At 39.4% G+C, this 25,341-nt stretch overlaps 2 protein-coding genes across 4 annotated transcripts; one reads left to right on the plus strand and one right to left on the minus strand.

Annotated features, from left to right (window-relative positions):
- The first annotated feature begins 1,755 nt into the window (after positions 1 to 1,755).
- Positions 1,756 to 17,149, plus strand: slc25a44a (solute carrier family 25 member 44a). Of its 3 annotated transcripts, none has more exons than XM_050072689.1 (5): positions 1,756 to 1,773; positions 4,514 to 4,617; positions 6,936 to 7,634; positions 7,736 to 7,863; positions 9,769 to 12,687. In XM_050072689.1, exons 3-5 carry the CDS (start codon positions 7,001 to 7,003, stop codon positions 9,958 to 9,960), a joined length of 954 nt encoding a protein of 317 aa, XP_049928646.1. In that variant the 5' UTR covers positions 1,756 to 1,773; positions 4,514 to 4,617; positions 6,936 to 7,000; the 3' UTR covers positions 9,961 to 12,687. The 3 variants fall into 3 exon arrangements, 2 of the variants coding, with proteins under 2 accessions (XP_049928646.1, XP_049928647.1); XR_007571807.1 differs by lacking the exon at positions 1,756 to 1,773 and adding an exon at positions 16,565 to 17,149 and having other exon boundaries at positions 4,298 to 4,617; positions 9,769 to 10,073; XM_050072690.1 differs by lacking the exons at positions 1,756 to 1,773; positions 4,514 to 4,617 and adding an exon at positions 5,365 to 5,520 and having other exon boundaries at positions 9,769 to 12,688.
- On the minus strand, positions 13,347 to 23,383 carry skic8 (SKI8 subunit of superkiller complex). Its single transcript, XM_050072691.1, has 11 exons — positions 23,277 to 23,383; positions 22,849 to 22,904; positions 22,710 to 22,737; positions 21,759 to 21,864; positions 20,623 to 20,795; positions 18,222 to 18,370; positions 17,840 to 17,933; positions 17,168 to 17,261; positions 15,843 to 15,935; positions 14,753 to 14,831; positions 13,347 to 13,588 (listed from the first exon to the last, which is right to left on the minus strand). Exons 2-11 carry the CDS (start codon positions 22,858 to 22,860, stop codon positions 13,499 to 13,501), a joined length of 918 nt encoding a protein of 305 aa, XP_049928648.1. The 5' UTR covers positions 22,861 to 22,904; positions 23,277 to 23,383; the 3' UTR covers positions 13,347 to 13,498.
- Between the last annotated feature and the right edge of the window lie 1,958 nt (positions 23,384 to 25,341).

A 25,341-nucleotide genomic window follows, 5' to 3' on the forward strand; every position in this document is an offset into this window, starting at 1 on the left:
TATTAGCTTTGTGCTTTTATTTTGACGGAAAAGCGCATGCATCCATTTAACTTACAAGAAATCACTCACCCATTGTCAGATGTGGTTGTAAACCAAGGGAAAATGTAGTCAGTGGCCCTTTAATTATTATTTATTTGTTTGTTTGTTTTTTGGGTGAGGCATGATAATAATAATGACAAATAAAATAAATAAATAAAAGTAATAATAGAAATATCAAATGTGATTGCTAATTTGTGGGTAAAGCTTTTGTACATGTTTATGTGTATTTTTCATTTATTTTATTTTATCTTTTTTATTTATGTGTGTTCCCTTTATTTTACTACTCAGTTTGGTATTATCGTTGCTCATTTACCACATATATAAATATCTTCTTCTATTTTTTTTGCAGGCAGTATAAGGAAGAGCAGGGGATTATTAAGTTTCTTAAAGGTAATTCTATTTTTTTTTTAAAATTCAGTCCCATATTTTAAGTAGTTTCTGACAGAAATTGAATGCCATTTTGAGTCTCTGAAATTTGTTACAAATTTTAAAAAATCCTTAAGATTTACTTACTACTACTACATATAAATGATCCTTATCTATTATTTATTACTATTATTTTTTATTTATTTTATCATCATTTTTTTGCCAATTACTGGTATAAGGATAATAATAATGACAATAGATAAATGAGAGTAATAACAAAAATATCAAATGTGATTGCTAATGTGTGTATAGCCTTTATATATGTTTATGTTTATTTAATTTCATTCTTTTAATCTATGTGTGTGTGTATTTTATTTTACCACTCAGTTTGGTATTATCTTTTCTCATTTATCACACATATAAATATCTCCTTATATTTTTTTATACAGGCAGTATAAGGGAGGGGTGGGAGATTGTCAAGGAAAAAGGCTTGTTATCGAATGTTTGTGAACAATTCCCTTTTTCTCAAAAATATGGTATAAGAAAAGATATCAAATGTGCATTAGTGTATTAGCCTACTGAAACAATGATGCTGACATTGTATAAAAGTAAAATAAATGAATGAAAATAAAATACCTAAAAGACAAAATTAATCAGGGCCTAAACCAAAAGGTGTGTATGACAACATTCTTTGGTGATCATGTACACAACAAAATATATTTATGAACATTGCTGCATAGGCTTCTTCTTTTTTAAGATTTAGAATTTTGGTGTCCCAGGTTTGATTTGGAGTCAATGCACTGGTGCCAGTAAGATTAAAAGCATCATTTACATTAGTACATTAGTTCACACTTTACAACAAAACAGAGGAGAAAAAGAGATATTTGAATTTATGGCCTCCAGAAAAATAAATATGATAAACAAAGAAAAAAAGAATGTATGACATCAATCTGAAATAAAAAATAACGGGTTGATTATTCTAAACCTCTGCCATAGTTAGTAAACACATACATGTTTGGGGTAACATGACGGTACATGTCTCTGAGTGTTTGTGACTTTAAAACTGCAGCTGCAAACATCCCACGTGACTGTGCAGTTGTGACTGTGCTGCCTTCAGGGAACCTCCGACCATATCTGTGCCGCATTCAAGTGACCTTGGTCAGAGACAAACTACTGTTATGTGTCCTGTAAAAACTGCAGTTCTTGTAGCTTGTGGAGCAAGATTTATAATCTGAAATATAAGGTATGTATCAAGTAAAATATTCTTTACAATACCGTTTTGTATTCAGATTCTTGATATTTTCATTTGTTTTATATCTTCGTGTTCCAGATATCAGCGTTGGAATTTAACTAAGTACATTTACTCAGGTACTGTACTTCAATACAGTTATGAGCTAATAATCATGTTATTTGTGTGTGTCCACCTGAAACATTTACTGCGATAAATTGTATAGAGAAATATTGTACTTGTAACCATTCATTTGTTTGACTGCTGTTTGTGGGTGTGTCACTGTGCACTTTGAGGTTTAACAAACAGAATCTTGTTCAGTCTATAAAATATGATGCATGGTTATAAAATAAATTATTCAGCAGTGTATAAATCAGTTTACATTAGTCTTCTCAAAACAAGCTTAATCATCAAATGCATACATACTAATGCATTAGTTATAATATTAAAATAACTGTATGATAATGAGACTGACAGGGACGATTCTGCTGTGTAATGAGTGGTTTTTATACTTTTAAGTACATTTAGCTGTTGATACAGTATTTATATTTTTACTTCAGTGTGGTTATGAATGCATGACTTTTACTTGTAATGGAGTAATTATTATATTGCAGTATTCCTACTTTTACTTAAGCAAATTGTCTAAGCACTTCTTACATGTCTGGTGGAAACATGCACAGGTCCATTTTGAGATTTTGGGCTGTTTTGCTTTCAAACCATGTCCTCTTTCAAATTAATGGGGGGGGGGGGGGGGAGTCCTGAATACACATGTAGGTGTTTATTTTTGTTCAGATTTTTGTTCTGGAAATGTATTGAAAAAGCACAGATTTATTAAGATAATGCCTCATTTGCTTTTGTAAATATAAAATTCAAGAAAACTTGTAATCTGACCACTCAAAGCGCTTTTTACAGTATGAGTCACATTCAGCCATTCACACACACACATTCACACACTGGTGGCTGAGGCTGGAAATGTTTGCAAATTAGCACATATGAAATAAGATAATGCCTCATTTGCATCTTTAAACATAAAATTTAAGAAAACTTGTACTACAAAAAAATTGTCTTAATGCAAGTTAACAACTATTTTTTTAAAAATCCATGGTGATATCTATATTAGTTTAAGAATGTACCCATATGTCTTTTTTTTTTTTTTGTCTAAAACTGTTTGGAATTTTTAATAGACATATCTGTAAGGGCCATTTTCTTTTCTTGCCTTTTTCTTTCCATTTTTTTTTTAAATCATACTCTGGGCCAAAAATATTAACTTTAGTATCACTAACACACACCAAACTTTGCAGTTTTATTCTGGTCTATGTCCTGAAGGGTTACACAGAGGGGTTTATTCATATATCATTCATAGCCTGATTTATAAAACATTTTATTTTGTATAAAAGGGCTGTTGTCAGTATTTTTTGATGTATGGAGTCATTCAAAGATATAAAAAAATAACCCTAATAAGACTTTTGAACCAGGCTTCATCCAATGTTAAGATTTTTGTTCTGGAAATGTTTGCAAACGTGCACGTTAAATTAGATAATGCCTCGTTTGTGTATTTAGAATTAAAATTTCAGCAAACTTGTAGTTGTACAAAAAAATATCTTAATGTAAATAAAACTGTTTAAAAAGTTCCATGGTGATATCTATTAGTAAAAATTTTACCCTTCTGTCTTATTTTTTGTCTTTGTAAAATACATATTTTTAAAGGCCATTTTCTCATTAGGAGTTTTTTTTTGTTTTTTTAAGTTGGTTCGTTTTTCGTCGTACTCTGAAACGGGTAGGTTTATTCCTGTCTATATCCTGAAGGGTTTTACCGAGGGGTTTATTCATATATCATCCATACCCTGATTTAAAGAACATTTCTAAAGGGCTGTTGACAGTATTTTCTGATTTATGGAGTCATAAAAAGAGATATCCAAAATACCCTTTATAAAAGCCTTTGACTCTAATATGAAAACAGAGTAAAACAAGAATTTGGAACCTGGATTTTTGTTCTGGAAATGTTTGCAAATTAGCTCAGATTAAATAACATAATGCCTTATTTGCATATTTAAACATAACACTTCAGAGAACTTGTAATATAAGAAAGAGTCTTAATGTAGATTAACGACTGGGGAAGTTCAATGGTGATATCTATTAGTTAAAAATGTATTTACTTATTTATTTGTATTGTGGTATGTGTACTTTAGTATGTGTATTGTGGTATGTCTGTTGTAGTAGATGTGTTGTGGGATATGTTGTGATGTTTGAACTGTGGTGTATGTACTGTGGCATGTGTTCTGAGGTGTGTTTATTGTAGTGTGTGGATTGTGGTTTATGTATTTTATTGTACCTTCCATGTTTATTATGTACTGTTGTTGTAAACATATAATAATAACATTTTAGCACCAGATCTAAAAGCCAATTAGGGACAAGAGTTGAAATTAGGCAACAGCTACAAACTCTGTGCAACACATCAGTCTCATACTCTGTGTTGGAAGTATGTTACATTGCATCGTCCCTGTCAAATAAATAAATAAATACATATATAAATGTATAAATAAATACCCTTGTGTCTTATTTTTATGTCTTAAAGTGTTTTGAATTTAAAGGGCGTTTTCTTCCCCTGAGGGTTTCTCCCCCTTAACGCTTTGTTTGCTCATAGGTTATTTGAAATTCCTACATTTGCATTGGACCCTGAATGCATCATGATCGTCAAATTCATCAAAGCGCTAACGTTAACTCGCTAAGTTAATTAAACCGTTGTAGCGTTCAAATGGAAAAGAAAACAACGTTAATACCGAGTGTTTTTAATCTATTAATAGTTAGTAATGTCAATAACACGCTGCAGTGAAGCACAACCCCTGACCTTTCACCTTTGACTGTGTTTGTTCGCAGCAGTAATGGACGGAAGACATGACCCACCTTGTAGCAGAGCAGGCCGTGACAGTTAACCGTTACCGTGGAGGCGGAAGGTGAACCGGAGCTGAATGACCCTCTAACAGGTGAGTTTTATCGGTGTGTTTGGGTTAAAACTCAGGCTTATTCCTCGCACAGCTGGCTCAGTGTCGCTCCTGTTGTTTAGCTAGCTAACACACAGCGCGAGAACACTGTGTGACATTGCACGTGCGTCTCTTCCCACTTTTCTTCAGTAACGGCTGCAGAAGACAACAATAAAAATGGCTGAGTGGACTCTCACATGGCAGTGTTGTGAAACTGCCTCGCTGCTAGTGTGAAGGTGAAGTTGTAGATAAAGATAATCAGGGTTTTGGGTCGCTGTCGGTCATTGTGGCTCTGCTCTGAACACCAGCTGCACTCAAGTTTTACGTTTCATTAGCAAACTAGTTCATGTAGTCAGACTTCCTCTATGTGTCCTGTTTTATCTTATAAGGCAACGTTAGGTAGCATAAATGTTTTGTGTTGATACGGCCTGAGGCACCAACTTCTGCATTCTTCTCTGTTGGTGTTAGCTGGTAACAGGAAGCCGTTCAGGTCTGTTCGGTCCATCAGGTTGTGACTTGTTTACTTAAATGTTTACAGGTTTGTCTTTACACAAGTTAAACGTCAATATTTCCTACTTTCTAATGCAGCAGTGGGTCACTGAATCAGCCCTGCAGGTATTTGCTGAATGCATTTATGTACTTAGAATCCTGAGGCATGCATAATCTGCATAACACCGGCCACTTTATAAGGTACACCTTGCTAGTACCAGGTTGGACCCCAGTTGCTGCAGATTTGACGGCTGCACATCCATGAAGTGAATCTCCCGTTCTGGTGACTGTGGAGGCCATTGGAGAACAGATGATTTGAGCTTTGTGACATGGTGCGTTATCCTGCTGGAAGTAGCCATCAGAAGATGGGTACACTGTGGTCATAAAGGGATGGACACGGTCAGCAACAATACTCAGGTAGGCTGTGGTGTTTAAACAATGCTCAGTTGGTACTAAGGGGCCCAAAGTGTGCCAAGAAAATATCCCCCACACCATTACACCACCACCACCAGCCTGAACCGTTGATACAAGGCAGGATGGATCCATGCTTCCATGTTGTTTACACCAAATTCTGACCCTACCATCTGAATGTGGCAGCAGAAATCCAGACTCATCAGACCAGGCAACGTTTTTCCAATCTTCTATTGTCCAGTTTTGGTGAGCCTGTGTGAATTGTAGCCTCAGTTTCCTGTTGTTAGCTGACAGGAGTGGCACCTGGTGTGGTCTTCTGCTGCTGTAGCCCATCTGCTTCAAGGTTGGACGTGTTGTTGGTTCAGAGATGGTCTTCTGCAGACCTTGGTTGTAACCAGTGGTTATTTGACTTACTGTTGCCTTTCTATCATCTTGAACCAGTCTGGCCGTTCTCCTCTGACCTCTGGCATCAACAAGGCATTTTGGCTCAATGGATATTTTCTCTTTTTGGGACCATCCTCTGTAAACCCTAGAGATGGTTGTGTGTGAAAATCCCAGTAGATCAGTGGTTTCTGAAATACTCAGACCAGCCCGTCTGGCACCAACAACCATGCCACGTTCAGAGTCACTTAAATCACCTTTCTTCTCCATTCTGATGCTCAGTTTGAACTTCAGCAGGTCGTCTTGACCATGTCTACATGCCTGAATGCTTTGAGCTGCTGCCGCGTGATTGGCTGATTAGCTATTTGTGTTAACGAGTAGTTCAACAGATGTACCTTAAAAAGTGGCCAGTGAGAGTATATAAATTGCGCAACATTACAACAACAAGGACATACCAGTGTCCTTGTTGCAAATCAGCCTGCTCAGTTCAGGATTGCAAAGAGGATGTGAGAGAAATGATCCTGATTATTGTGAGGACTCACAAAAAATTCAGTCTTAAATATGCAACAATAATGAAACTTAGCGAGGAAGTCTGTATATAAAAAAAATAGAAACAACACTGAGTAATTAAAAAACAGCACATCAGCACAGATCATTGCCAGCTCCAGTTTTTTGATTAACAGAATATATGTATATTTTTTTGTGGTTTTTCAAGAAAATATGCTCAAATTTAGTTTGTTTCAGCTTGTTTTATCTGAGAATTTGCCGCATTTGTGTGTCTTATAATTTTAAGTATGTGCTGGCATCTGGGCAAAACAACACTTTATATTTTTCACCATATTCTAAAATTTACACACCAAATGATTGACTGATTAAGCAAGAACATAACTAGCAGATAATTAATAAGGGTAATAGTGGCAGGATGTTCATTACGCAAGAGCGAAAGTCCAAATTCTGAATGAACAAATATTTGGGTGAACCCAGCAGGTTCTTACGTCTGATCGCAGGATGTTTCTGATGCCGAATGCTCTCGTTTGCAGGTGTGATGGCAGTCAAAGGCCTGATGACGTGGCTCTAGCGGTGCAGCGCTGCCCTAGCCGGCACCATGCAGCAGAAAGGTGCAATCCAAATTATAGAATGGGAGGACCTGGACAAGAGGAAGTTCTACTCCCTGGGTGTGTTCATGACCTTGACCACCAGGGCCACCGTCTACCCGGCCAGCCTCATCCGCACTCGGCTCCAGGTGCAAAAGGGAAAGGCGCTCTACTCCGGCACCTTTGACGCTTTCTGCAAGATCCTGCGTATGGAGGGGGTGCGGGGCCTCTACCGTGGCTTCATGGTCAACACATTCACTCTGGTCTCAGGACAGGCTTATATCACTACCTACGAACTGGTGCGTAAGTATGTGTCCCAGTACTCACCCAGTAACACGGTGAAGTCGGTGGTGGCTGGAGGATCCGCCTCCCTGGTGGCTCAGACCATCACTGTGCCCATAGACGTGGTGTCCCAGCACCTGATGATGCAAGGACAGGGGGAACACCTGACTCGCTTCAAGGCCAAACCCAAAATGATGCTGGCAACGACGAAGCGCAGACTGACTTTCGGGCAAACCCGTGACATTACGGTGCAGATATTCGCAGCCGATGGTTTCAGGGGATTTTATAGGGGCTACGTGGCATCGCTACTCACGTACATCCCGAACAGCGCACTATGGTGGCCTTTTTATCACTTTTATGCAGGTAAGTGGACACCAGTTTACAGTAGCTGTTCCAAGCTGCTACCTGCATGACTGAAACCACAAATATATTGGCCTTACACTGTTCTTAAATTGTGTTCCCAGAGCAGTTGTCGTTGATGGCACCAAGTACGTGCCCCCATCTGATTCTGCAGGCTCTGGCAGGACCAATGGCAGCAGCAACCGCCTCCACCATCACCAACCCCATGGATGTTGTTCGAGCAAGAGTACAGGTAAACACGGAAACACACCACTGTGCACCACATAAAAGATTTAAGAGTGTGATTAGGAGTTTATGAACATTTTAAAAAGCTAGTTAATGTCTGCATTCACTTACCAGGAGCATTGTGGAAAAGATTTTTAGATCGCATTTAGACTTAGAAGCTCCACGAGGCAGGATCTCTTCAGCTGCAGGGGGAAACTTCGGGATACAAAGACACATTTCACTGCATTTGCTGTGCTTTGATCAAGTCTGTCAGATCTGCATTGGACAACATGAGTTGACCTTACCCTGCATGTGATAAACAAGGACAATATTGACCCACTTTATTGGCCTAATTCCCATTACAGTGAAGTGATGACTGAGCAAGTGGAAGCTTTATTCATTCATTCATTCATCTTCTAACCGCTTCATCCTCTCGAGGGTCGCGGGGGGGGCTGGAGCCTATCCCAGCTGACATCGGGCGAGAGGCAGGGTACACCCTGGACAGGTCGCCAGACTATCACAGGGCTGACACATAGAGACAGACAACCATTCACGCTCACATTCACACCTATGGACAATTTAGAGTCACCAATTAACCTAGTCCCCAATCTGCATGTCTTTGGACTGTGGGAGGAAGCTGGAGTGCCCGGAGAGAACCCACGCTGACACGGGGAGAACATGCAAACTCCGCACAGAAGGGCTCCCACACCCGGGATCGAACCGGCAACCCTCTTGCTGTGAGGCGACAGTGCTAACCACCACACCACCGCGCCGCCCCGTGGAAGCTTTAATTAAGCTAATATAACATTAGGCTGTTCAGTGATAAAACCTGCTGCTGTGTGTTTAAATCAACAGTCTCTTTCCTCCGGCTGCATGAGTGAGCAAACAAAACTATCACAGATTTTTTTTAAGGTACACCAAAGAAAATATAAGACTCACTCAAGGGCTGACCTGAATACTTCAAGGCTTTAAAGCTCCAATTGTTGTCATGGTAATCTACGTCCACATCAGTACTTGAATGCTTTGTTTTTGTTTCATTTTTTCTTTGAACAGAAAATCCCACATCCTGCTCTTGCTCAGCCTGACAGTTTATTAGTAACACTAATGTTATGTCCTCCTGGAACTTCGTCAAGAGTGTTTAACCACTTTTCTGTTCAAAGACACAGGTGATATTTTCCAACGCACCTGCATTTGAGACAGTTGGATGTGCGAATACCTTTCTTCAAACTTGTTTCACCACTAATTTGGTGGCGGAAACAAAAAGAGGTGCAATTACTGACCCTCGCAAGATTGGCTGTCTTGCGAGGAAAAGGAACAGGTGAGACGAATTGTGGACGGGTATCTGCAGCCGGCAGCTGCAGTGAGGTGCTTGCTTTGCATTTAGTGATGCGGACCGTCCAGCAGCATTAAGAACTTACTGAAAGTGTTAAGTCCTACCAAAGTTGAGTTGCGTTGGGGTGGTTGATTAGTGTAAATGAATAAACTTAATCCAGGATTTCAGTATTAAATTTGCACCACAGAAGCAGGCCCTCGGTGCAGGAATTCTCTCAGTTCCAAATACAGCTGAAGTCAGCTCTTTTTTTCTGTTGCTACACTTCCTCTAGTTCCTAACATGACTCGATAGTTCCTCAACTTGCTCCTGATTTTGGTGCAGTATTGGGCTGATTTTGGAGCTGATGTTTTTATAAAATTTACTGGCTTTTCAGGCAAATCAGATTTGTTTTTCAGTCAGATCTTTGGTTGGGTGATATCAGACTTATTAGAATTGTCAACTCGTCGCACTTTGTTTTCATCTGCAGTCGCCACAAAAGTTGAGATGAGAAAGTTCATTCTTGACCTTTAAAACAGCAACTAACAAAAGAATTAACATTTAATGTAACCATAAATGTATTAGTAAATAACAGATGATTTACCAGTCTCCTGTGTGTTAAAGGTGGAGGGACGATCGTCTGTCATTGAAACGTTCAAGCAGCTGCTGGCAGAAGAGGGCGTCTGGGCGATGACCAAGGGGCTGTCGGCCCGCATCATTTCCTCCACGCCCACGTCAGTGCTTATCGTGGTGGGATACGAGACACTGAAGAGACTGAGCCTGCGAGCTGAGCTTGTAGAGACCAGACACTGGTAAAACGCCAGAGAGAACCAGGACAACCTCGTACTGTGCTTCACCTCCGCACAGCCCGGCAGGAACTTTTCACACAGGAGACAACGACACAGATCCATGACCAGATCAGCCTTGAGGTAACTGCTCACCTGTTTAAGCTGCGTCCACACGCCTTGTTAGTTACAAGTGTTATAATCTTGCCATTTTCTATTTGTCAGACCCATTTCCACTGGCCCCTTTTCTTCTTGTTCTGCTAAACTATTACTGTGAAATATGACGATATGAGTGAAAACAATGTGCTGCATTTAGCCAAAAATCTCCATCTTAAGCAAAAACATGACAAATCTTAAAATTTGACAGATGACTGAAGAACATAGCCTCATAAAGGACAGATTTTTTTGATTAACGCCTCCTGTATTGTATATTTTAACAATATGAAATCACTGCCCCAGTGTACTTTCACCTGGATATGTAGCAGGTCACTGTTTGTTTTTTTACTGTGTCATACTTTAACTGCACCGAGGCAGCTTCAGCTTGTGAACACTCAACGCACGTTTTGATTTCACGATCCAGCCGGGTTCAGTTTTTTTAAATAGAGCGACTCTGCCTGTATGTATTTTAATAGTTTTCAATGTGCCATAATCTTCAGACACGAATGCCTTCTTTGTCTAATCGAACACTTGAGGAGCAGGAAAGCTTGATGTCTGTGTGCATTCCAGTAAAAAGAAAATTTAGCACAAGTTGTGAAACATCTGCAAAGAATCTCACGTTCGCTTCGGCCTAATTGAAGAGAGAATAAAATGTATTATCTAAGTATAGCAATGCTGTTGAATTGTACACAAGAAATTAGCAAAGAGTGAAAATTAAACTAGACTTCTGAAAAAATATTTAACAACTTGTTTGATGTTCTGTTTACTCACAGGACAACAAACATTACATTTAGTCTTTGTGAAAACAGGCCTGAGTTTGTGCACTTAAAGGCTTTCTGTAATGAGTGTGTAGCTGTGTCACATGATTTATTCACCATCAGTCGTGGAGTCAGTGGTGCAGGTTTAATGATGAACTCTTATTATAGTGTGTCGATCAGGTGAGTGTTTCTGCTTCTTTTTGTTCCCGTTTGTGTAAATGGACTGTACAAAACAAAGTGGAGCTTGAAGCAGAAGGTGTAAATTTAACGTTACAGGCCTTAGACCAAATTAAAGAGGTGGGAATTTTCCCCATGGGGCACTTCTACTGTTGATAATCTTGTACATTATTTATACTATTCAGATGACAGAGGATCCAATCTGCAACACTGGGCGTTTTGGTTTGGTTACAGCTACCACAGAAAGAGTAAAGGCAGCAGCACCACACCCGTAGACAAAACTAAACTCCAAAGTTGCCTTCAGATTTCACCAGCCACCTAATGGGATAGTTCATTTTTTTTGTAGTGGGGCTCTTAATCATAGTCGATGTATCACCTACAGTAGATGACGGTGGTCACGCCCCCAGTTGGGAGAAGCAGGCAGGAGTACAGACACGGAAAATAAGCAATGCTCTGCTGTGGACAGGGCAGCAACAAAAACGCATTTTAAGGCTCGGATGCACCAAACCAACTTCAGAGAACCAGCAGTGACGAAGGCCCCCTGCTTTGTCACCTGATGTTGCCATGTCTCAGCACATGAACACACTGCTAGTTAGCCAGTCAGCACATTAACAACACTTCCAGTGTGGAAAGAACAAAGCATATTTACAGTGCACCAGGGAACAATAACACGAACCATCATAAAACTTTCTGCTAAAGAACTTGGGCTCAAGAAAAATAATCTTGTCTAAAATAAGTTTGTTTCAGTCACACTCCCTCTTGACTTTAGCCCATTGTTTACTTTCCTCACTTCCGTTTCTCTTCTTGTGCACTGTGCTAAACTGCCAATCAGAATACTCCTTTTGCAGACAGACTCCACTGCCGACATGCTAAATCAGCCAAGAAAAAAGCTGACTTGGGGCCAATGAGAGGCAACAATGCAGGACACACCGCATCAACGATGGCAGCAGACACTTACTTGCTGTGTCAGAGCCGTCATCACTGTTTTTGTCAATGGAGTCTGGCTTTGAAGAGAGCAAAATAACGGCTTCAGTTCCCTGTTGGAGAGGGCCGCCTGACAGTGGGTAAAGCAGTGAAAATATTCAAAATATAGTGCACACGTTTCGCTGCTGCCCCTCTACAGCAGTACATTGCTTAGCTTCTGTATCAGTACTCCTCCCTGCTTCTCCAAACTGGGGCCATGCTGACTGCCATTTAATGTATGTAACACACCAATTATGGATAAGTACCTCATACAGCCCCACTTCAAAAACTTCAAACTATTCCTTTAATGAGTGTGAGGTACAGCAACAAGGCCGTGTTTAGAGATGATTATCACTGCCAGAACACACACCTCAGTGAGGTTTGACTCTCTGCTCTTTCTTTTCTAAATGCAAACAGCAGTCTTCAGTCTACAACACAATGTTCAAATGAATAAGAATGATCGACCCCAGTATCTGAAGTGATGGAATTGATTTCTGAAAAGCAAATTTAATGGACTTTTGCCTGTAAGGAGGAAGTGCTACATGTGTATTATCAAAGACTTGTTAAGAGTAGTTTGATGTGTTGGGAGACTTTGTGGACCTTTGATGAAAAGTAATAAAGAATTCTGAATCACTGCAGAGGTTGGTTACTATTTTATGGTCTATGCATTATAAAGATATGTTAAAAAAATAAATAAATAAAAGGTCATAATGTTGCTGTAAAAAAAAAAAAAAAAAAAAAAAAAAAAAAAAAATCTGCCATGTGTCAGTATATTATGAGGCGGCAGTTCACCTGCGGGGCCACTGGAGGGAGCACTACATCACACTTCATCTCACACTGCTGCTAAAACCAAGTTGAACTTCTCCACTGCCTTCACCACAATGTTCTTAATATACCAGATCCCAGAGTAATATTTCCAAATATATGGAGCCATAACACTGACAGAAAGCAAGTAGTTAAGTCATTGGTTATCAGACAAGTCAATAATTGAGCTAACTGGATAACAAACATGATTAAATGTGCATTAAGACCAAAATAAAAGGAAACTAAAGAGTAAAATAAGTTGTTTTTGTTACAAAATCAAGTGTTTTTCTTCCTTTTTAACTAACTGGAAGTTAAAGGAGAAGTACAAAGTTTTATATTTCTTTCTTCGCTGTCATTTGACTCATCTGATAAACCTTTATTGCCTTCTGTCTGTTTCAGGGCTCCACACCACACTGCTTTTTAAAAAATAAATAAATAAACTTCAAGATACTTAATTTACAATCGTATGCTTTGCTTTACGAATCAAAGCACTCCGTGATAAACAGCTGCTCGTCAAGGGCTCAGCCCATAAATGCAAAAAATACAATAGAGACAGAAGTTTAAAAAAGCAACCCTTTTATTTGACCGTCATGGGCCAGTGCAAAAAACCCATCTCATTTACAGCTTGTCCCTCCCGTCCCTCCCTCCCCCAATTACCAACTTCATCTCCATGATCTGAGTAAACAGCAGCTCTGTGGAACCTCTGCTCCGTCACATGGGGCAGTCGTAGATGTGGATGGCGCGGTCGTCTCCAGCGGAGATGATCTTTGAGCCGGTGCTGTTGTACTTTACACTCCACACCTGACAAGAACACGGACAGCAAAGGTGAGAATGGGCTCTGAGTTAAATATGAAAATTATAATTCTATAAGCAGTATCCACATTTTAGAAAAACAGTGCACTAACAACTAAAAAGACGAGTAGTATGACGAACAGCATTGAAATCTCTCTATCAAGAACTGCACAAGAATTAACAAGTTTAACATAATGTCCCAAACAGTAAGAATGATGGTGGTGTGACATTAAAATCTATACTAGGTTTGTGTCAATGATAAACCCCAAAGGCCCTTGACTCAACATTTTACAGAGGACGAGGAGGAAAGCAAGGTGTATATGGTCCCAAAAGGAGAAAATATCCAGTGAGCAGCAGTTCTCTGGGTGAAAATGCCTTGTTGATGCCAGAGGTCAGAGNGGTGTAAACAACATGAAAGCATGGATCCATCCTGCCTTGTATCAACGGTTCAGGATGGTGGTGGTGGTGTAATGGTGTGGGGGATATTTTCTTGGCACACTTTGGGCCCCTTAGTACCAACTGAGCATTGTTTAAACACCACAGCCTACCTGAGTATTGTTGCTTTACATTGATTCACACATGTTCTGTTACTGCTCTAAAGCATCAAAGACTGAAAGGCAGTTTAGGCACAAACTACACAGGTAAACAAGTTCAAAATGGAGCTGTCACGGATCCTGTTCTGTGACCTCAAAAATCCTCTAAAATGCTTTTAATCTGATCAGAAACTCAGCGGTGCAGAGAACTGAGACCAAAGCAAACAAGGGCGGAAAAAATGCTCTAAACAGAAGAACAAAGTAAAGCTGAACAAGTCATTGGCTGCAAATGATCCCTGTAGACGTCCTGCGTTTTTGTTTTCCGTCTTTTATGATGACACAAAAACATGGCAGAGTCCACAGCTTCTGATCTGCTCTCTGAGGAGCCCTGATATTTCATTTAGAGGCTTTACTGGAGAACAGATCAACCTCCCCACAGGCGTCTGCAACCAGGGATCTAATGACAGCTGCGTTTATTGGTTTAGCCTGAGCCGAGACGTCAGAGAAGGGTCATGTGAGGGGCCACGCCATATTGATTTCCCCCCGCCAAACACATCAGCACCTATAGGAGATGGATTTTCTCACGTTGGATTTGATTACAAACACACTCAGCGAGGAGATATAGGGTTATCTTTGTCACCTGGTCTTGATGGTCGAAGAAGGTGTTGATACACGCTCTGGAGCTGGCGTCCCAAACCTTCACACTCTTGTCGGACGAGCTGAGAGCAGCAGAGGAGAGAGGACATTGTTTTAACAGCTCATCTTAGAGTCAAACTTTGTGTTGTCTGGCTGACCTGCTCGGTTTATTTTGGCACCCTGAACTGGAAACTGTCTGAAAAACAGCTTCAGCTGACGACGGTTTCACACAACGGGAGTGAAGGCATAAGAAAGAAGACAAGAGGAAAACATGTCTGCTAATGTACACTGACGGTCAAGGGCAGGTTTACTGCTCACAACTACTGGCTGTTATAAAATACTGCATTTACTAAAAGTGTACTGGAATACATTATTTGGGAAAGCACAATATGTGATAGAAACAAATATATATTCCACCCATATATATTATATATTTATTTTCTCATTTATTTATTTCAGGATTTGTTTCATAGCCATATTTACAGAGTGCTGCATGGACGACGTTTATTTGTAGGCTAACACGGAAGTTAACACCACCCTGGTTCCCTCGACTCCATTTTAGATTACTGCAGAAAATAAGCTCTGTGGCAAACAAACGTTTATGATACTTACACATTTTGTTCAGCAAGATAATCTTCACTAATAAACACCAACTTTGTGATTTATTTAAGTTGAAATGCAATCGCCAGACGTAAAAAGCTAACGTTAGGCTACAAACAAACTGAGCTATGGTTGCACGACTTTAACATCTCCACTTACAGCCTTGTTCATCATGATGATGTTCTGTAGTCTCCCTTAGTCACTCATCAGCAACCGCCTTTTTTAAGACATGCAAAGGCTTCAAAATTCACAAGTGGGATATTTAAAAGATGTAGTTTATGTTGTAGAACTAAACATTTAAGTCTATTCAGCTTGTGTTAACTACAGACCTTATTTCAGACAGATAACCTTGTTGGTTGAACAGATACAGATACTGACACGTCTCTGTACACCTCCAGTATTTATAATGGCATTGTCTGTTTCAGGTCGTTCAACATTTGCTTCAGGTGGTAAAATGTGTTGCAGAAATGCAGCTTTTATGCGTTTGATTTTACCTTGAGACAAAGTGGGTGTCATCTGGGGAGAAGGCAACGTTAAGAACCCAGGATCCGTGTCCACTCAGTGTGCCGGCCAGGCTGGCATGTTGCCTGTAAAACAACAGCTGAAAGTTTATTATGGCAAACTTTCTTTTCATTCTTCTGTACAGTTTATTTCTGCATTTGTATGTTGGCACACTACAAGCAGACAGCAAGCAGAGTGCATTCACGTGGACATGAGTAACATGTTTATGGTAAGGTTTTTGGTTGCTTCTATACACCATATCCCGGTTATCCAAGCCGTCGACTACCTGCGCAGGCACAGTTTTAGCCGAGTGACATAAACTCTGAGTTTTATCTCTCAGTAATGAAAGAGGCTGTGTATCTAAATCCATTGCTCCCTTGTTCTACATGGTGGAAGTGACAGGCTGGCACTGGTGTGGAGGACAGCGTTATATGAGTATGTTAGGTTAGCAACTACGTAGTGTGTGAGAGGTTGAGAGAAAGACAGACACATGGAGGCACTCAGATCAGACAGCTGTTGGCAGTCAGAGCAGAGAGGAAATTACTTGTTAATTTGTCAAGTGTTAGCCGAGTAAATGAACAGTGCTAAACACTTCCTGTTGCTCTCATCTCCCTTTGCCGGTTGTTTTTATAAACATCACAGGCACCTGCACAAACGGACTTCAGTAATCAGTAACTAGTACTTTACATCCATCCATTTTCATCCACTTATCCAGGGCCTGGTCGCAGGGGCAGCAGGCCAAGCAAAGCACCCCAGACGTCCCTCTCCCCAGCAACGCTTTCCAGCTCCTCCTGGGGGACCCTAAGGTGTTCCCAGGCCAGATGAGATATGTAATCCCTCCAGCGTGTTCTGGGTCTGCCCCGGGGCCTCCTACCAACTGGACATGACCATAGGTGAGGGTTGGGACGTAGATGGACCAGTAAATCAAAAGCTTTGCCTTCTGGCTCAGCTCCCTCTTCACCATGACAGTCCGGCGCAGCGCCTGCATCACTGCAGAAGCTGCACCAAACCACTGATCTATCTCACGCTCCATTCTACCCTCACTCCTGAGATACTTGAACTCCCTCGCTTGATTTCTCTGTGTTTATGTAAAAACCACATCCCAAATATGATCAAAACCGGGATAAGCCTCATAAACAGGTTATTCATATCCATGTAAATGCACTCACCTATGCACCCTCCCCTCCCTTGTTCTATATCTATATATCTATATCTATACATTTTATTATGTATACCGAGCATCTTTGACACAGAATACATTTTAGAAAGGACCAAAACTGGTCAGCAGGAGGATCCACGAGCTGCCAGCTCTACTCACACGTCATATATTTTGATGTAGCCATCGTCGGAGGCTGTGACCAGCAGCTGTGAGTCGGGGGAGAACGTGAGGGATCTGATGGGCATGGCATGACCTGAAGAGAGGAAACAGTCTCTCAGTTAGCTTCGTCACTGCAGGGTGATCTCTGCCACCTTAATACTAAACAAATTTGTGTATATGTACAATATCTAAATGTTGGATTTGCTGAAATTATTTGTAATACACAGCAGTGGAGGGCTGCAAACTGTATCTGAGTTTTTTTACCCTAGAAAAAACTGTGTTTAAATATCTGTCAGATCCATCCAGTGCTATAAAGATTAGTCAATTAATCGATTAGATAAAATGTAGTTTGAAGTCATTTATCAGTCAAAACGTTGGCAAAAAATAATCCTCGTTCCAGCTTTTCAATGTGAGAATTTGATGCTTCCTCTGTTTTTATATCACAGTAAATTGAATACATTTAAGTTATCAACAGTTGGTCAAACAAAACAAGTAATTTGAAGACCTCTAAAAACACGTGTTGGGCGCTTTTCATTATTATTTGATGTTTAATAGACAAAATGTTTAATCCATTACTAAAGACAGTATTTTCAGTATGACTGGTTATGGAAACAATTACTAGTTGCAGCATCATTTCCTACCGAAATAATTCATATTAATGTTGGGGCCTACCTTCCAGCGTATGGAGCAGCTTTCCGGTGGCGATGTCAAAGATGTTGATGATTCCATCGATGGCTCCGCTCGCCAAATATTTTCCGTCTGGGCTCTGAGGGGCAAAACAGAATTAAACCCAATGATGTTACTTACTGTAAAGAAAACTGCCAAATGTAAAGATCTGAGACTGAATGAGCTATAGGTAGTCCTAAAATACTTTTAAACGCAACCTTTGTACATGAAGGGAAAGGGTTAAGAGCTACAAGAAAAAGAAGCTGTGGTGTGAATGAGAAAAAATACTAATCACGATGAGTTATTATAAAGACAAGACAGTGAGGTCTCAGCCCTCAGAGAGCCGCCACCGCCCAGCCGACCAGAAAGACAATTAATGGTTCCTTACGTAAGCTATACTCAGGATGAATTTTCCTCGAGTGTCCAGGGAATATTCCTTCTTGCCACTTTCCACACCGAAGATGTTGACCTTGCCAAGATGGCTTCCTGTGGCAATGTATTTAGAGTCTGGGGAGAAGGCGACCGACCAGGCATCAACTGGAGAGGAGAGCAGAGAGACAGAGAGAGGGCTGAATATATTGAACCAAGTCTTTTACAGGAAACGTTTAAAAGCAAACGCAACCGACTTAACCTAGTCACCTAGTTAACACATAAAACATAACAATAAAGCACACATTTTATGTTTGACTAACCAGGCAAACATGCACACCTATACTGTATTTTCTAATGGTCAACCAATGTGTCTCATCACCTAACCCACTTTCTGCTCGGTTGAGTCAGTCTTGAGCTAATAAGCTTAATATAATTTAAAAAAAATAAATAAAGGTTTGACATTAACAGAACTCACTCCTAAAGACTCCAAATACACTAAAATACAGTACGCCCCAAGAGAGGAGAAACAGGGTCTATAATCCACTGACCCAGACCGACCGCTGAGTGCAACAGAGCGTCACTAATGGGAGGTGACGTGACATTAAATGAAGTACAGCTTGGATTCAAGACTCGCAGCAACACATACATTTCTGGGTGTGGGGTTTCTGAGAGGTTAAAGTAAAAAAACAAAACAAGCTCACTGTGCCACACAGCAGAGCAGACAAGCTGTCGTCCCCTGCAGGTTTGTTTTTATACTCAACTGAGTGACAATTTCATTTTGTAGTGACCTTATTCCAGAGCAGTAACACAAACACAACACAGTACGAGCACATCAACAAGGTCGAGTCGGCTACCTTTTTATCAGAAGTATAAGGAGCCAAGATATTCAAAATGTGTTTCAGATCCTACAGATCCTGTATTCAGACGAACTGAATATCGAACTAACAGATGAAGTCTGGGGTGAATGTTTAAGGAATATACACAAACGTTAAGTGAATGTCAGACTTAATCTTATACGATTCAAAACTTCACATAGACCTCATTAATCCAGGGAAAAGCTACACAGCTTTTTTGACTGATGTTTCACCTGTCTGGAACCGCTGTGAATCTACAGAACACTTTTCAGTGTTTGTCTGAGGCTTTTGGGAAATTTTGGGAGCCTGATCCACTCATAGTTATCCTTGCAGCGACCAGCTCCTTAACCTCTGCTGGCAAATATCAGAAAATGTTTGTTTTATTTGTAAAGGTGATTGCAAAGTATTTAATTTTACGAGTGTGGAAGACGAACTCTGTTCCCACATATGATTCATGGTTAAATAAAATGGCCAACATGTTACATCTGGAGAGACTGAGATTCTGTGATGACGACAGAGGTTCAATGTAGACCCTACACCGTTGCCTGATGTGCACCTCCCCAGAAATGCAACTACACGTCGCAGCGACACAGACCTCCTGTCTATTTTTGTAAGATGAAACCATTTCCCTCAGTGGAAACAAAGCTTTTATTTACTTTAATTTCACAGATTATAAACAATAAATTGTGAAGACAATAAAGCCTCCACAAAAATAGCATTTTAAGTCGTGTGTGATTTATCCTGGCTTCATATGAGCAGAGGAATTCTCTGCTAGTTGCTAGGCGAATTTATAAAATGTAAAATGCCATAGGCCTGTTAGCATGTTATATTCATTTGGAAAACGTGTTTAGTATAAGACAGTTGTTTTGTCAGTGAACCTTGTGAGTTGTAATGGAGCCGAATTTTGTAACGTTACCTTTGTTAAATGTTGCTGTTGTCCCTGGCTTCATATGAGTAGAGGAAAAGTCTGCTAGCTGCTAGGCTAATTTATACAATGTAAAATGCCATAGGCTTGTGCTAAAAACGTTAGCATGTTGTATTTGTGGGGAAAATGTGTCCAGATAAAGACAAGTGTTTGTCTGTGAATGCTGCGAGTTATAGTGAAGCTGATTTGTGCACTTGTGTTTGAAACTGTCTCTATTAAGCCATGTTTAATGTGAGTTTTGGAGGTGTAACTGCAGAGTTACACAGACACACCACTGCAAATGACAAATCTCCTAAATCAAAAGGTCCAACCAGCAGCCCCAAACGTAAAGATATTCAGCTTAATGTCACACTATTGATAAGTTTCTAATCAAAAAACTGCTGGTTATGTTTCTGTCCATTAACTAATCAATCATTATTTTTTTTTTAAATGTGAAGGGAATTGTCAGTCATCTGTTTGATTAATGAATAATTCATCTGATAAGTTCAACATGAGAATACTCACTGAGAAAATCTAATTCTATAATCAGACATCAAAATCAGATCTAAAGCTGAGGGAAGCATAATTTCTCTCCTCACCATGCTATCCTACCACCCAGTACAAATTAAATCAGTGAAAAATCTGAGGCCCAGTTGTACCTGGTCCAGCGTCCATAGACTTGATCTGTTTTCCAGACTCCAGGTCCCAGAGGCGGATGTGAGCGTCGAGTGAGCTGGAGGCAGCGATGGCTCCGTTGTGACTGATGTCCACTGACACCACACCCAGCTGGTGGCCCTCCAGAGTCCACTGCAGCTCCAGCTTCTCGTCTGACCTGCAGGAACAGTGTCAGAGAAATCGGTCACGTCAAGTCAAATAAACTCAACTCAACTTTTAATCCAACATGCACGAGAAGCTCCTGAAAGTGCTCAGAACAAAATTTAAACATCTACAATCCAACGAAAACTGGGGAATGTGAAATTATTTTCTCAACAAGTCAAATCAAGTTTTTCCCTGCAGCAAATTCAGCAAAAATGTATGAGAAAACGAGCTGACAGAAAAGACAAGAGACAAAACATGGGCTGTTGTTACAGATGTGTTGGTTCAAAGTGAAAATGTAAATACTTTATGTCCCTTTCCTTTATTCAGAATCAGAATCAGAAATACTTTGTTGATCCCAAAGGGTAAATTAGGATTTGTTACAGTCGCTCTAATTTAAAGACGAAGAAGAATAAGAGTATGAAATTGAAGTACAAAACATAAAACAACCAAATAGAATAAAATAAATTAAATTAAAATGTACATAAAAAAAATAAAAATAGAATGTGCATTATGCTACGGTGTTTAACACTAGTACTTAAGATATAAAAATATTAAAAATAATATAATATATATCTGGTTACTGATCTTCTTAAGAAAAAAACAAACAGTAAAAATAATGTAGTAATGCTCTGAGGACTGAATGTAGTGCTACTTTGAACTAGACCTTGGACTACTATTAATTTTCATATAGCCTTTAAAAATGACTGCATTATATTTGTCTGTTTTGCTACATAATCCGTTTTACTGACGTCATAATGTTGATTTGCAGACAGTTTAAAGAAAATAAAAGTTTATTAGTGAATATAGAAAACACAAATGTAGATGTTAATTTAAACCAATGTTAAAAACAAGAGGGAAAAAAAGCACAAATTAAGTATTTAACAAGAAAACAACATAAGTCAGACATATGACTGTTACAAGTCTGTATTAAGTGACATTGTCATGAGGAGAAGTGTTAAAAAAAAAAAACACTCACCATTTCCAGACTTTCACCATATCATCTAGTGAGCCCGTGATAATAGTTTCTGAGCCATCCGCCTCACTTTTACCCCACGCTGCCGTCCAGATCGCATCATCGTGAGCTGAGAGGAAACAAACAGGTTAAAACTCTGACCATAGCGTGTTAATGCCTGAAACCAGCAGGGCTGATGGGCCAATATATCAGGATACATTCAGCATTACTCAAATCTCACAAAAATACCACAAGAATTGCTACTATGAATCTGAGGGTTTTTTTTACCTTCCTGTCCTGTCTGTGGTTTTCAGCTTTGAGCCCATTTGTTTTAACTGAAGATGAAAATCTTTAAAAACAGATTCTGAATATAACTTTCAGTTTTCAGTAAGTTTTTAGCAAATGCTAGGCTACTCAAAAAAGGAGAAAATTGTGTATCTGTGCATTAATACACAACTGGTGGTGCTACATCTGATCAGGTGCAAAAAACAGACAACATAATCTTCGTAATATCAGAAATAAATAGCGTGAATAAAGGCTGGACCAAGCTGTACTTAATAAATGGAGTGTTGCACATGATAAGTAGTGGACTGCACTGATTAATAAATAGTGGACTGCACTTGAAGAGCCAGATGATTTCATATATTTTGATGTATCAGCCTGATGGCCCACGGGTAAAAACTGTTGTTAAGTCTAATTCAGCCCTCTTGTGTGCAGTGTATCTGCTTATTTGCTGTTTTTGAGTCTATTTGTGCGTGACTTTAAACTCCTGTATCTCCTCCCAGGGCAGGACAGAGAACGGTTTGTGATGCTGTTCTTTTTGAGGAAACAAACAACAATAGAGTAGGTTTAAACAGAGAAACTCTAAAGGCGATAGCTCTGAATAACAGAATTTTTTTGTGTGTGTGGAAAATGACTAGTAACGTATTAGGTTAGGGTCATACGTGAGTTCTGTTTATTTATTGTGTTACTCACCGTGTTCTTGCTTGAACAGGATGCTGTACTGGAATCAGAACACAAGCTCACAGTTAATCTTTGAGCTCCTTCACCAAGAAAACAAACAAACCGAACAAATACTCTGTATAAATATGACAGCATTTAATCTGTTGCTTACTTGAGTGCTCATTGTTTTGGTCCTGGGAGTCTGAGAGCCAGTTAGATTCCTTCAACCTGAAAATGAAAGTCTGTTAGGTCTGACACAGCAGGGCATGTTCATTTTAAAAACCTATCTGCGATTAGCTAGTTTGTCTGCAAAGAAAAACAACATTATTGAGAAGACGTTAACTGTGTAAGGCTGCTGCAGTCAAAGGCAGAACAGACAGTGATATTTAAGATTAACAGCCAAATATTTAAGCCGTTGAATGAAACGAAAAACTGCTGAAATAGCATAGCTAACGGGAGCTAGCCGCGGTTACACAGCAGGTTAGCGCTGCAACAAAGTGCAGTTAGCTGTTTTAACACTTACCAGATTATCGCACAGTTCACTAGACCATCTGTAGTGACTGTAAACTATTTAACTATGATATAATACGAGCCACCTACCTTCAAATCTCTCAATAGGATGTTTTATTTATTTTCTGAAGCTCGTTGATTTACAGGTGAGACGCCATGTCAACATTAACGTAACTTCCGCTTTTTCTTCTTCGTGTATTAGATAACAATTGGCGAATGACGTATGTAGCTCACTATCGCCACCAGCGTGGAGGAAAAGAGCAATTACTAGAGTTGAAAAATATTTTTGTAAGTTGATTTCATTAGAAAATTTCATTTAATTATATTAAATAAATGCAATAAATGGTGGATTTAATTTGGAAAATAAATAAATCAATTCAATAGACATTTGGATTAATAAAATTGGACTCTAATTTGCAAAGACTCAACACATCATTGATTAATTTGTCATGCATTTCAGCTTGTAGATACATTTCTTTTTTGTGAATTGTACATTTTTAACAATGTAGTATTACTGCTTAATCTGAAACTTTTGTTCAATGTAATCTTTGTTTTTTATCGTTTTCTTTTTATGTATGATTATTCATATTTAATTAATTTAACAGTTTTATCCACAAGTATTTCTATATAAATAAAATAATTCAAGTAAATATATAAAATAAGTCAGACAGATGTGAGGGAGAAACAGCATGGGCATGGCAAATCAAATGCGAGAAACATAAATTTGAAAATGGATGAAAAAAAGTAGATATAATTGAAAATAGAGAAAACTGAATTTATTACTGTGTAGACTGGGTTACAGCATTCTCACTAGTTTTATTTATTATTTCACTGATAGGCCAGTGTAAACTAAGTTATATTATATAAATCCCATTACACATATTCCTACCCACACTTACAGTTTGTGCATAAAAAAGAGAATTTATAAATACTTATTTTGGGAGTGACTCGTGATTATTTATTTGACTGTCTCAGCCTAAAGTAAAACCTCTGTGCTGCAGAGAGAGAGGCAAACCTGAGCCTGAAGAGCAGGCAGAAAAATATGCCAGCATTTTGACAGTTGCTGCAGCAGCAGCAGTCTGAGCTCCACACATTCAAAAAAAGGTTGTCAAGATAAAGTTTCAAGAGGAAAGCAAATACAGTCGGTGTGTTTTAAATAACTCCTGAAGTGAAGCTGAAATGGGCAGTTGTGCTACAGAGAAGGGACATCAGTGAGTGAAGAAGATGAGAGATGTCCTATTTAGAGCAGTGAGTGTGTGTGTGTGTGTGTGTGTGTATGTGTGTGTGTGTGTGTGTGTGTGTGAGTTACAGTCCCTTTGAATGTGATGTTTCTAATCCAAAAACTCAGCATATTACTCAGAAATGTTGTCATGTTGGGATGTAGTCTTTAAAATAGCAGTAAAACCATCACAAAACACTAATACCCTCCATTAAACCCCCCAAAAATATAATTAACTGTTTGTTTAATGGTTATAAATGCTAAAAAGGGAAAGTGTTAACTCTTCCAGGTGACTCTTTCAAAGAGTGAACACATAAAACCACCTGTAGACCTGCAGAAATGCATGATCACAACCTAAAATGGACTGACGTTTAAATGCTTGCATGTTTTTATACTTTATCATACATGTTGGGAGGATAATAAATCTCCAAATGGAACTATATGAGCGCCTGTCCTTCAGAAGTGTGCATGTAGTATATCTGGACCTGATCTGTTTCCACAGCCTCAATTGGAGTCTATAATGTCCTCTTCAGGCACTTGTATTTTTCCTTGTTGTCGGTCCTGCAGACAGTAATGATCACAGCGGTGCTATTTTCAGCCGAGTCATTCATTTGTATTTTCAGGGAAATAATAATGGTGGGTAATGAACCTGATGTAATGGCATTAGCTGCAGCGTGTTGAAGGGAGAGATGGCTTCTGTTGTCATTATCGTTGATATGACAAAATGAAGTGTTTTGAACAACAAAACACGCACGCATTTATCTCATTTATAATGACTGGAGAGAGCATTTTTCTATTTTTGCCTCCAGACATGCACAAATAATGTGGATTCTGTCCTGGCTGTGGAGCAGTGGACCAGCTCTTTACCCTTGCGAGGCTGCTGGAGGGGTTGTGGGAGTTTGCCCATCCAGTCTACAAGTGTTTTGTGGACTTGGA

The sequence above is a fragment of the Epinephelus moara genome, chromosome 20 (assembly GCF_006386435.1).
Source record: "Epinephelus moara isolate mb chromosome 20, YSFRI_EMoa_1.0, whole genome shotgun sequence".
In the NCBI taxonomy this organism is placed as follows: domain Eukaryota; kingdom Metazoa; phylum Chordata; class Actinopteri; order Perciformes; family Serranidae; genus Epinephelus; species Epinephelus moara.